The 12855-nt window shown below is 34.6% G+C and overlaps 1 protein-coding gene across 2 annotated transcripts in view; it reads right to left on the reverse strand.

Annotated features, from left to right (window-relative positions):
* Nucleotides 1-12855, reverse strand: part of unc13c (unc-13 homolog C (C. elegans)) — a 196708-nt gene that overhangs the window by 146275 nt on the left and 37578 nt on the right. For both annotated transcript variants that reach the window (XM_087793270.1, XM_087793269.1), the window contains exons 3-5: nucleotides 6533-6555; nucleotides 4654-4700; nucleotides 797-875 (exon numbers count right to left, since the gene is read on the reverse strand). In XM_087793270.1, the coding sequence (XP_087649396.1) occupies nucleotides 797-875; nucleotides 4654-4700; nucleotides 6533-6555 (149 nt within the window). The remainder of the gene's footprint in view (nucleotides 1-796; nucleotides 876-4653; nucleotides 4701-6532; nucleotides 6556-12855) is intronic.

The raw sequence follows: 12855 nt of genomic DNA on the forward strand, positions 1-12855 counted from the left end.
CCATAGATTTTACCTAAAACATTTAAGAAAAAAAAACATTTAATTTGAGCTTCAATTATCAAACTCTATGTGTAAACATTTTTATGTTATTTTAAATAATATTATTTCTAATAAGAATAAAATTATATTTTGGAATTTAATTATCAAACTCTATGTGTGAAAAAAATATTGATTTTACATTATATTATTTTATATATTAAAAAAAATATTATTTTGGAATTTAATTATCAAACTCTATGTGTAAAGAAATCTGTGATTTTACATAATATTATTTCTAAATAATAAAATAAAATAAAAAAAATTGAATTAAATTATCAAATGCTGTGTAAAAAGAAAATTGATTTTACAATAAAACAAAAATAATTCAACCTTTCAAAATATAGAAATTATTTAGTTAAAAGTTTTCTACTATTCAATGAGTTTATGGCACTGATTTACTTCCATACTAAAGTAAGCTCTCAGAGATAATTAATATTTTAACGTACTTTGATTCTACCATCATTATTAAACCGATAAAACAAGTAACGAAGTTCATAAGTTTTTTTTGTTCGCTTCAATTTTCCCCATTTCCTCTCTGAGCGCTCGCCAACGCTGCCTCCGATCACGAGGCGATAAGGACACTGTCGTTCAATCTTATTATGTTATCATGTTGTCACCGGAGTGACATTCGGCTTGTTCTCGACAGCAGCCATTACACTCACGGCGAGCGGCGTTCCACCGTTGTCGGGGTAATGCGGGGTCACTCGGGAAGATCTGACATAAATCACACATAACCTTGTCGAGGCGGATGACTCACCAGGTCTCGGACAAGAGGCAGTGTCCTCTTGCGCCGTAAATCTGGCATGCTGTCAATACCATAAAGAATACTGCCAGCCCTGGAGAAGCAGACAGATTTAAGGTGCGTTAATATCATAATAATACCACGTTGGGAGAGACATCACTACAATGAAACACAGGGGGGGTTGATTTACACGCTTGGAACACACCAAGGATCCTTCTTGTGTGTGTCAAGGGCCTTCTTTTGCTCTTGAAATGGACCCTCGCTCCGTATTAGCCGTTACATCATCGTTATTATGAATTCACTTGACACAGTGTGTCGTCCACTTTCACCTGCCTGGACCACACCTGTGACCTTTGTGTCGTTATCTCTAAATTAAATAAGATCAAATTGTTTTACACTCAATAATCTTCTATATGATTCATTAATCAGCCCCGACGACTCATTTAAAACCCCAGTGTTATCTCAGGGTCAAGGTGACCCGAAGGCCTGAATGTGTTTAAAGTATCCCTTATGTTGTTGTGTAAATACATATGAAGTAGTGGAAGTTGTGGACCTTGGCCCAGCGACAACACAAGGGATACCACAAACACATTTGTTTTTTTGGGGCCTTCGGGTGACCTTGACCCAGAGATAACACAAGGGATACCGCAAATATTTTTTGGGGGGCCTTCTGGTCACCTTGACCCTGAGATAACACAAGGGATACCACAAACACATTTGTTTTTTTGGGCCTTCGGGTCACCCTGACCCTGAGATAACAAAAGATATATGAGAAACATTTGTCTTTGGGCCTTCGGGTCACCCTGACCCCGAGATAACAAAAGGTATATGACAAACATTTGTTTTGGGGCCTTCAGGTCACCTTGACCTTGAGATAACACATGGGATACCACAAACACATTTGTTTTTTTGGGCCTTCAGGTGACCTTAAACCTGAGATAAAAAAAAGGTATACGACAAACATTTGTTTTGGGGCCTTCGGGTCACCTTGACACAGAGATAACACAAGGGATACCACAAACACATTTGTTTTTTTTGGCCTTCGGTCCACCTTGACCCAGAGATAACACAAGGGATACCACAAACACATTTGTTTTTTTTGGCCTTCGGTCCACCTTGACCCAGAGATAACACAAGTGAGCCGCAAGAGCTTTTTAAGAAAGTAAAATAGTAACTTTATATTTAAGGTAGTGGTCAATGACAGAATGTGTGGTCTATGTCACATTTGTCAAACTTAAGCTCAGGGGTGTCAAGACATTTTGTGTGGATCGCTGGATGGTTGGTTCAAAATAAAATATACACATTTTCTAGTAGATAAAGTGATCCATGTAAATACCAGTGTTTAAGATAAGATAAGGAACAGACCTTATGGATGTCAACAATTATACAGATACTTCCAATAACAGTAAAACTGAAGAAAAGTACTTCAGTGTGAGGGAAAAAACACAGTTTGACTAGACTTGAGCCTCTAAAACTCTTGTTAGAATCAAGTCTCAATTCTATTAAGTGGGAAATCCCTGGTTGATGGTACGGGTCCTTTTTTTTAAGGCCCCAGGAAGTTGAAATAATCACTTATGTTGTAACAATAAATATAATTGATCAACTAGAAATGTCAGCTGAACCAAATATGAATTAATAATTATCAATATCTTCATTGTATTTATACTTTTTAAAATTCTAAATATACATTTTGTTTTGCCATGTTATGTATTTATTAAATTGAATTAATGAAGTTAAATCTTACCTTTATATCTTTGAAATGACCATTTTACCAACATTTGTGCTACTTAAGATAAGATAAGAAAAGTTCTCAGTGGAAAAAAATTGATAAAACCAAATCACATACTGGTTAAAAAATAATTATTTAATCTAAATATATAATTAGAATAAACAATTACAATATGGTAATGAATAATATATAGCTGTCTCTCATTGATTTATGTTTAAAAAATAATCAGTAAAATGAAAAATATCTTTATAAATAGTAATTATTTATAATTAATATCTTCTTTTATTAATCAGAATAAGTCGGAATCAAGCACCTGAAGAAGAGCCATTCGCCGTGTACATGAGCTTGTACTTGATTCGTCATTTTGTTTGGAATTTAATTTAGTAGAAAATGTAGAAATAAAGTTCTGAACTGAGCACCTGACAGATCAATGAGCTTCTTATTGATTCTATTCTTGCTCCAGAATCACTAATGTTTGACAAAAAGGCTTCAAATAATGACTCGAAGGATGATTTTAGCGTCAGTTTCCTTCTTTCTTTTCATGATCTTTCGTAACGAGTCTAAAGTGACAACACAGTGCATCCAAGTGTCCTCCTCACACTGGTTCTCTCCACCTTCCTCTTCCTCCCGTGAGGCTTCACAGGCGTCACCTCGGCTCTCAATCAAAGCCCTCGACCTCGACGTGGCATCGAAGGTCCCGCCGTCTACAGGCGAGAAACTTCCTGTGCTGTCGGGGGCCCGACTCTCTCTGTTGGACCCCGCAGGACACACTTGCTGCCGCCTCGGGCCCCGGACTCTCGCCGCTACAGTGTGTTCTGCAGATGGCTGCCCATCCAGCCGGGGTAACGGAGGCTAAATATGCTACTGTTTGACCCTTCAGAGGGTGGGATTGGTTTAGTTTAGTGAAATATTATTGGGTTTTTTAACACATATAATTTGTTATTCTATAATTCTATCATTCTAATAACTAAAAGAATATTACTTAATAAATAAATATAAATATAAATATATTCGTACCCTTTTAAATCACTTTGTTAATTTATTCAAAATATAAAGGTGTTGATGGAGCCAATTAAGAAATATAAATAATGTCACAGCAAATATATACGTAAATCAAGTAAATGTACAGGAGAGTTCATAAAAAAAGAAAGTATTTTGTTTATTTTAATTGTTTTAAAAAAATGGTATGTGAAAAAAAAAGTAGAGTTAAACTTATAAAGTTAACTAGGAATTAAGATATTTATTCAATTTTTTAAAATTGTGATTTAAAAAAAGGAGTGTAAATTCAAATTCAATTGTTTAAATATCAAATATTGTGAATTAAGTTTTTTTTTTTTCTGAAATAACAATATTATAAATGTTAAATGTAACAAAATAATTATTATTTTATATTTTGTTACTTGAGTATTGACTGGAAATATATTTTTTAATGTTTTAAGGAAAACAATTAAACAAATAAACAGTTGAAAAAAGAGTAAATAGGAAAAACTACTTTTATTTTATGTCGTTTTATTAGTTTTCAAGTCGTTTTTTGACTTGATAAAAGTTATGTATTTGTTTTTATTAATTAAAAAGGAAAAATAAATTGTGAGTTAATCATTTAATTGTCATTTTTAATTGAGACATTTATGGAGTAATTACACAAAAATTAAATTAATTAGAAATACTGTGTATTAAAGAACTCTTTATTAAATTGTGTATTGAATGTAAATTGTAAAATAAAATAGAACGATTTTGGAATTAATTTTCTTTCATTTTTTAAATAAAATGTTAACACATACTGTACGTCAATTAATGACATATTTGTTTTATACTTCTTTCTTTGTATTCAATCAACATCTAAAATAAGTGAACTTTTCTTAATTAAGTTGTAAGATTTGGTCCGGATTGATGTAAGACTAACAATCAATAATAATTCCCACAATAACAAAATCAAACCCTTGTATTAACGAGAGTCAAACGAAGCGTTGAAGCCTCGATTCAACGATGATGTCATCAGTGTGCGCCGCGGGCATCAGAGCCTGGCGACAGTTTTTTTTTGAGACACTGTGCCAGTGGTGGAGGCTGCTGGAGAGAGATCGGCTTCCTGTGTACGTGAAACAGGAAACAGGAAGCACTCGTGATGGAAACGGCGAGCACTCACCCCACGGACTGCAAGCCCAGCACTTTGGGGTCCAGGACGTTGCGTGGCTGCAGAGACAGAGAGAGACAGGAAGTGAGAGACAGAGAGACAGGAAGTGAGAACGTCGAGGTGAATTCACAACATCGTGTGGTTCGGATCGACGTCGCGCTGGGGAGACGATTTGGGATGAAATAATTGGTGGGCGAGGGAGAGCGAGCGCAGAGAGAGAGAGAGAGAGAGTGAAAGCGCCCGAAGGCACGAGAGCAAATTATTCCACATCAATGTAATTTCTGGGCTCAAGACTCAAGAATTTAGCCGCTCTGGGAGCTCCGGGCCAGATTGTGTAACCATCGTCTTCACCGACACGACTGTCCGGCTCGTGGACTGTGAGCACGGGAGACGAAGGTTTACGCAACAGCCGTACGTACTGTCTGTGCTTCTGACTTGACGGGCTTTAGTTTCCTGAAGAGAATATTTGAAAATATCTGAGAAATAGTAGCAGCCCTTGAAATGCGTTTATGTGGCCCTCATTAGATTAAAGTAAAGAATGTAGAAATTTTCTTTTTATATTAATTTGTATTATCTTTTTCAATCACTTATTTGCCTTGACATTATTGCCCGATTTCGGAGGACGTTAATTTTGAAAATTTTATCGACTTTCTGTTATGAAAATACGTCAAATTTTCCCCTTTTTTTTGAGGCTTCAGAAAACTACAATTTGAACATTTGGGCAACATTTATTATCGTTCAGATAATCCAGCAGATATTGAACCATGTTTTAAAGACATTATTTTGCTGAATTTGGAGACATTGATTTTGGACCAGTTTTTTAATTTTCTGTAGCGAAAATGTATCAAATTTTACCCTTTTGTATATTTTTTTTCAAATACCATGATTGAATAATCAAAACATTTTTTCTTTTTTGAAAATATATCAAATTTTACCCTTTTGTATATTTTTTTCAAATACCATGATTGAATAATCAAAACATTTTTTCTTTTTTGAAAATATATCAAATTTTACCCTTTTGTATATTTTTTTTCAAATACCATGATTGAATAATCAAAACATTTTTTCTTTTTTGAAATATATCAAATTTTACCCTTTTGTATATTTTTTTTCAAATACCATGATAGAATAATCAACATTTAATTTCTTTTTTTTAAAGTTTTGTTCCTTCTTTTCATTTGCTTGACGGCCCCTTGGAACAATCAAAGTATTTGATGTGGTCCCTTAGGAGTTTTCACTCATCTGCACATGAGTCAAAACCTTAAACGTGATTTTGTAAATCAGTAAAAATTAATTACTATTTCATTCACAGTTCCTGGTTTGGCAAATAAATCACATTTTAAATAAACAACTTTTGTGTTCAGTGATTCAAAATCTATGATTCAAAGATCAAATTAAAGTAAAAAAAACAATCTTTTTTTCATTTTTACTCTTGCTTTATTAGTTATATAAAAAGAAAATGTTTTTTGTAACATATTAATGTCGAAAAATAAGTTGAAAGTTTACGTGAGTTAAATTTAAATGTTAGGCGTAGTGATGTTGTGCATATAAATATATTTCAAATGTATATTTAAATTTAAAAGCAGGGAGTGTGTGGTACTCACATGAATGTGTGTAGATAATTACATCTTTCTCAGTAATTATAAAATCAATTTTCTGGTATTTGGAATTTGTTCAGAAATATTTGAGAAAGATTAATTTAAAGTTTTAGTTTAGTAACTTTGTTTTGTTTGTATTGAGTCCAAATATATTAATAAAAACACATCTAGTAATTCACTAACAAGGGAGTAGTGTGTGTGTGTAACACCAATACTACAAAGGAAGGACAGACGACGACAACACAGTCGCACATGCAACACAAATCACACGATCAAAAGTAGAGAATAGAAACCTGAGTATCCAAAGCACTGATGTCTGAGGGAAGAAAGAGGAAAGAATGTGGTTAGAGATCAGTAGAAAGACACTCAATTGTTAACAAGCACATGAAAACAGAATAAAAACAGCTGCTTAAAGAACTATATTTCAGTGGTTTCATTGTTTTTGTCTTGAAAAATGTGTATTTTTCATTCAAGTCCACTTCAAATGGCCCTCAATAACCTCATCCCTGTTCCATCCCAAAGTTTCCCCACTCAAATCACATCAGAAAATCCATTCAAAACATCAGAAACCTTATTTTGTGTCAAACTTGGTTAAACTTCAAAGTACACTAATATTCATGTTGAAAATATTACCTAGAAAGAGGTAGATGTTAACGATAAGGAAAAGATAGTATGGATGTCAACAACTAACTATACAACATTGACCAAAAACTGACCAAAAAACAGTTTCCTTCAACTGAGAAAAATCTCTAAATTTGAGAAAATTGTGTCACAACATGATCTGGAGCTCATTTGGACAATTGTAACAGTTTATTTTCGTGTCTAAGCATGAAAATATTGCCTGCAATTAATAAAAAACTCTGCAGCAAGAATTCTGAGTTGCTCTAGTAGGAGAACTCACATTTCCCCTATCCTTAAAACTCATACTAACTCCTTACTTACTTACTTAACGAAACAACTAAAACTGATACTGAAGTTTAAAAAATGTATTTGGTGACAAAGAACAAACAAGAAGGAAGAGAAAATATCAAACTTCCTCCAAAAATGTTCTATGAAGATTCGTTATAAGCGCTGGCAGAATTCTAAAGCTCCTTAAAAGAAATAAATGATTCAAGATATCCTCGAGCTGAGCTTTAAGTAACACTTTGTGCAAGAAGTTTCCTTTCAGAGCCGCGTCGGTTAAATATTCATGGCTCAAATGTAATTTATTAGCGGAATAATGCGTGGAGGTAATTGCAGATTAACTAATTATCAAATGAATTATAAGTCGAAGCCGAGCTCTGGGGCAGGTTTCGGAGAGCGGTGGGAGGAACGAGCAGCCAGAAACAAATCCCGAATCACATCAATCTGGACTTAATCCACCTTAATTAAGACCCAAACTATGAGGCGACGCTTCTCAACACAATGAATCATTGGAGGGCGAGGAAAGTAAGGAGACGTTTTAACGTCGTCTCCTGAAGAAATGACGGAGAGAAGATAAAGAAAATGTACTTTAGTATTACAACATATTTATTGTTCAGCCCTAAAAACAACAGATGGAAGACTTTGATTTTTCAATTTGTTTTCTTGAATAAATACGCAAAGGCTTAATATAATATGATGTATTGTAGCTGTTATACAGCTCATATGTGGAAGTTATCATTAAAAGAATGTAATTTTATGAAAGTTTTTTCATAAAAACTTTGAAGATATTGTGAAATATTTATTGCACCTGTTTCTTTTTAATAATCACATGATGCAAAAACAGAATAAAGTGCAGAACAAATAATTTAATGCGTAAGAAAAGTAAAAATTAACCATGCGTTATCAAAGGGTCAAGGTCTGACCCAGGGACAACACAAGGGATGCCACAAACACATTTGTTTTCGGCGTTCGGGTCACCTTGATCCAAAGACAACACAAGGGATACCACAAACACATTTGCTTTCGGGCCTTCGGGTCACCTTGACCCAGAGACAACACAAGGGATACAGCAAACACATTTGCTTTCAGGCCTTTGGGTCATGTTGACCCTGAGACAATACAAGGGTTAATAGAGGAATTTAAAAAATGAAGGTTCTGCATTTTTGGGCAATTTAAAAAATAAATAAATGTAAATCCGACAAAAAAATCAGTTTCTAACCACAATATTGCATCTAATTGTGAATGAAATATCCTGGTAATTAATAGGAGGACGAAGACGCAGACGCTTTACCATCAAAAGACGAGCCACTTGTTTTTTTTCACTGCTCCAGTCACGTCAAGACTCGTTCTGGCTTCATCTTTCAGACACGAATACGCTGCTGGCAAAATCTACCAAGAAGCACCCTCTGAATTCATCGACACCCTGTTGGTTCTTTCCAGGAAGACAAGTGGATCTGTTTTAACAAGAGGTTTCATTAAAATCAACAAAATAAAACTGAATCACTTTGGTCGAGGTAACATCTGGAATAGAAGGAAACGTGTATTTCGTACCTTCGATCAACTATTTCTATCCACACAATCATTGTCTTGATCCGATTTTGTGTCTCCATTCACAGGTTTATGACAGTTAGTCAAGCGCCCTGGTTCCAATCCGCTGTGTCACGTCGTCTTTAAAGTTCTCTTTCCTGTCTTGTGTTTTCTTCTTGGTGGCTTCGAGCTATTCCAGTGTCTGTGAACCACCAAGGCCTTAAGTTTTTATACATTTCCACTGTTTTTTTCTAATGCAGTACATTTGTTTTGACAGCTACGCTATTTTTGGTTTGTGTTTTGCTATTTCTATTATTTTATAAGACTATTTTCTTTCATTATTTATGGTTCTTGTCTGTTTCAGGTTTTTCTCTGTTTTTGTTTTTCCTTTGGATTTGTTTTTTCTTTTCTTTTCAAGTTCTATTTTTAAAATGTAAAGCTAATCTATATGTGTCAAAAATCCCTGCCGTACGTCTGTGACGTCCCTCTTGTGTCGAAGCCTCGACATCAGATATTGTTCCGGAAACTAAAACAAGTCAATATTTTAAGCTGGTTCGTAACGGACACCTGGGATCTTCTGTGGAAAAACAAGCTTAAAATAGTGACTTGTTTGTGGGGGTTTTTAGGTCGATTTTTTTGACGTCAGATAAGGTAAATATATATTTAAATACAGAAATTTCAATACAGTGATCCCACAATTACAGAACGCCTCCAAAGTTGTTGCCTTGAACAATAATAGAGACACATTTTGATCTTTTTTCCCATATACGGTGAGACACAAAAATAAAGAATCATTTTTCAGAGTAGCTCAATAAAAATCCAGACTGTATTTTTGCTGTTGTTTTATTCTCTATTTGTTACCTAAGAAGGTATGTTTCGAAAGATATACAAATTAGAACAATCAAAGAAGGGAAAACATATGTGGCACAGAAAAAAAACTTGGACCCCTGGTCTAAAACAAGAGGGACATTAAAGGGGAAAAGTAAGGAGGTTGTTGGATGTATGTGTCGATTTTCCAATTGTTACTCTAAAAAGACACATGCTGTGTCTCAAATCACATACTTCTCTAAGTGCACTGGTGGTTAGTATGCATCAGTTTAGTGTACATACTAACTAGTAACTAATTCTCCACAGATAGTATGTCTCAAATCAAACTCTGCTGCTACACACTAACAGGAAATGATGCGACAGCTTCTTCTTCTACTACTATTTAACGATGATTTCAAACCATTTGTAGGAACACTATCGCCACCTGCTGGCATCACGTTTGGTTTGGATCAAGAAATATGAGAAACAAAATATTGGCGAGATATTTGTGCAGGTATCAGCACCGAAGACGTGTCATCCTCCTATATTCATACATACGTGTCAATCGTTCCATATTCAGTTTTGAGTGACAATTTAGTGTGTATGAAGCACTCCATTTCACTTACTAAGAATTGAGACGCACTTATGCACTAAAAATACTAAGTTTAATTACGCAAGTATGCTATTTGAGACACAGCTACAGACTACTTTGAAAATGATTCCAAATCTCGAGGGTAGAAAATATGTGAAATTTGAATTTGGGTGAAGCAACCCTTTGAATTGTATTTATGATCAAATTTGCATTTGTTTTTAAATTAACCATTTTGAAGGTTTTCAAAGGGTATTATCCACTGTCTTTTGTCAAGACATGAAAGGAACGAAGGGTTTATCTCACATAAAGAAACTTGATAATTATCTATACATTAATTCAGCAGCTTCACTCTTGACTGATGACCACCTGATCTCACCTATTGAGGAATAAATCAATTTCTTAGCTTGATTTGGTGATTAAAGCCGAGGCCCTGGAGCTACAGTCGATTGATCTGCCGTCTTACAAATGTGCTTTTTTTTTCTGTTTTCTATCGTCCGAAGAGAAGGCGGCGTTCGTCTCGGGCGACGCTACAATTCTCCGGTCAACCTCTCAGTCGGTGACGCTCATAAAATCATTAATATCTCCAAATCACACGAGGATGAAACTATACCTCGATGAAAGGATGCGTCGTAAAAAACAGCTAATGGACGCCGCGGCATGTAAATGGCGCCTTTGATCAATGACGTTTTGATTTTCGCACCTAATGGCGAGCGCGACGCGGGACATTAGCTCGGCAGAAGCCGCCGGTATCATATTGCGATGCCGAGAGACGCGAGCTTTAAATAAGCGAAAGGTGTGATTACAGTTCCATTGATTGGCGGCTGATGAATGGAGGCGCGATCGCCGTCTAATGGGCTACAGACCGAAAACAGCTGTTCCCGACACAAAGATCAACCGCCGCTTTGATGAACACGTCTGTTGACATGGCGCGCGTCGCTTTACCCGACTGGTAATGGACGTCGTCTCCCGTTTGTTTGTGAGCTCGATTTGGTTTCGGTACGACCTCCGCGAGAACGATCGTCGTATTAATTGATAAAACATTAAAACTGCATTAGCTCAGAACCTGCAGATTGATGGCGTTCAGTAGAGTTCCTCACAGCGCTATCAGTCTTCGACACAAGCGCGTGTCAGTTCATACTCGACTAGTGCGTCACTACATGGAGAAAATATAGAAAAGGATTTCAGTCACTGGTGAGTTTGATGAAATGTGGTATAATGGCCTTATAATGGCGTCACTCGCTGTAGATGTTGGACAACCCTGGTTCAGAACATCGCGGATCTCTGCAGAACGAACGACGAGCCGATCGAAGACATCAATATCTCTGCAATTTCAAACATTTCAAATCATCTTATTTTGCTGCGAACATAAAAAAAAAAACCTGGGCGTGTATTTGGATCATGAGAGAAATCCGAAGGTACTCGTAAAAAACACTTTAAGGACAAAACTCAACTCTAGCAAGGTTATCCAGTTATTTTTCAAAATAAAATCTCAGTAACATTTCTGACTCTCTCACTCTCTATATACATATATTGTATAATGGCAGCCCTGGTGCTTGGTTCTTTAGCTCCCTGGTTCCAATCCGCTGTGTCACGTCATCTCTAAAGTTCTCAAGTTTCAATGTTTTTTTCCCTGGTGCCTTTGAGTTATTCCAGATTCAACCCGAGTGGGTTTTTAACCTTAAATGGATTTAAATTTCCATTTTTTTTTTATTGTTTTTGTGTTATATTTTGGTTCATGTTTTGATATTTTTATTCTGTTATGTGTCTGTTTTTTCATGATTATTATACTTGGAAATCCAGTTAATGTTTCTGAATAATATCTCTATATTTGTGACTCCAGGCAAAAAGAAAATAAAAAGGTGGAACAAGGGTCAACTGTTGGTCCTTTGCTTTTTTAATTTATACATGAATTATTCTGGTTTTATTTTCCTTCTTATTTTGCTGAAGAATATTATCTTCTTAGTCAAATTTTCACCATCATCAAAACACTTAATCAATGTAAAGATTGTTTTTTTGGTTTTTTTTTGTATAAGTTTCATTTTATTGAAGATGCACATGTTATTTTAATTGTTTTTATTAATTATTCACTTTGTATTTATATTTAATATTATGGTTATAGCTCTTGTTTTATTTTAATTATTTGGATTTTGATTAGATATTTTATTCATCTTATTTCATTCATATTATATCATTTTTATATTCTGTAATTCCACCACATAAAAACCCTGTATTGTGTTGACAACACTAGCAATAATAGTGTTGTTACGTTCTGTAATTACGTTTGAATTAACATGCAGCCACAAATTTAAACGTACTAAGATTTAAAAAGTAATAAAGACTTGAAAATGTAAATACAAAAAACTAAGACATGTGTGAAGCACATTCATTCATAATTGTTCCTTTATTTGTGTTTATATTTGAAAATTTTTCCCTAACACTTTTAAACTTGAATCTTTATGTATGATGTGTCAAAAATGGAATGTTAAGGGATCTACATCTAAAATGAAAGAATCATGAATAAATAAATGACAACGAAAATTACCTTAAAATGACCAACAATACCATAACTGAAAGATAATAAAACATCGCGCAAAACAAAATGAATGAAAAAGGGAAATAACAATAACAATTATGACAACGATACCAACAACAAAAACAACATCAACAACAACACTAATTGGCAAAAACAATGAAAATGACTATAATGTGTAAAAATAAATCAAGGATATGTGGCAGAAATAGCAGGTTATGTTTTGAACAAAATTTAAAAAAAACAAAAAAACAATA

Source organism: Callionymus lyra, chromosome 6, assembly GCF_982586985.1.
Source record: "Callionymus lyra chromosome 6, fCalLyr1.hap1.1, whole genome shotgun sequence".
Taxonomy (NCBI): domain Eukaryota; kingdom Metazoa; phylum Chordata; class Actinopteri; order Syngnathiformes; family Callionymidae; genus Callionymus; species Callionymus lyra.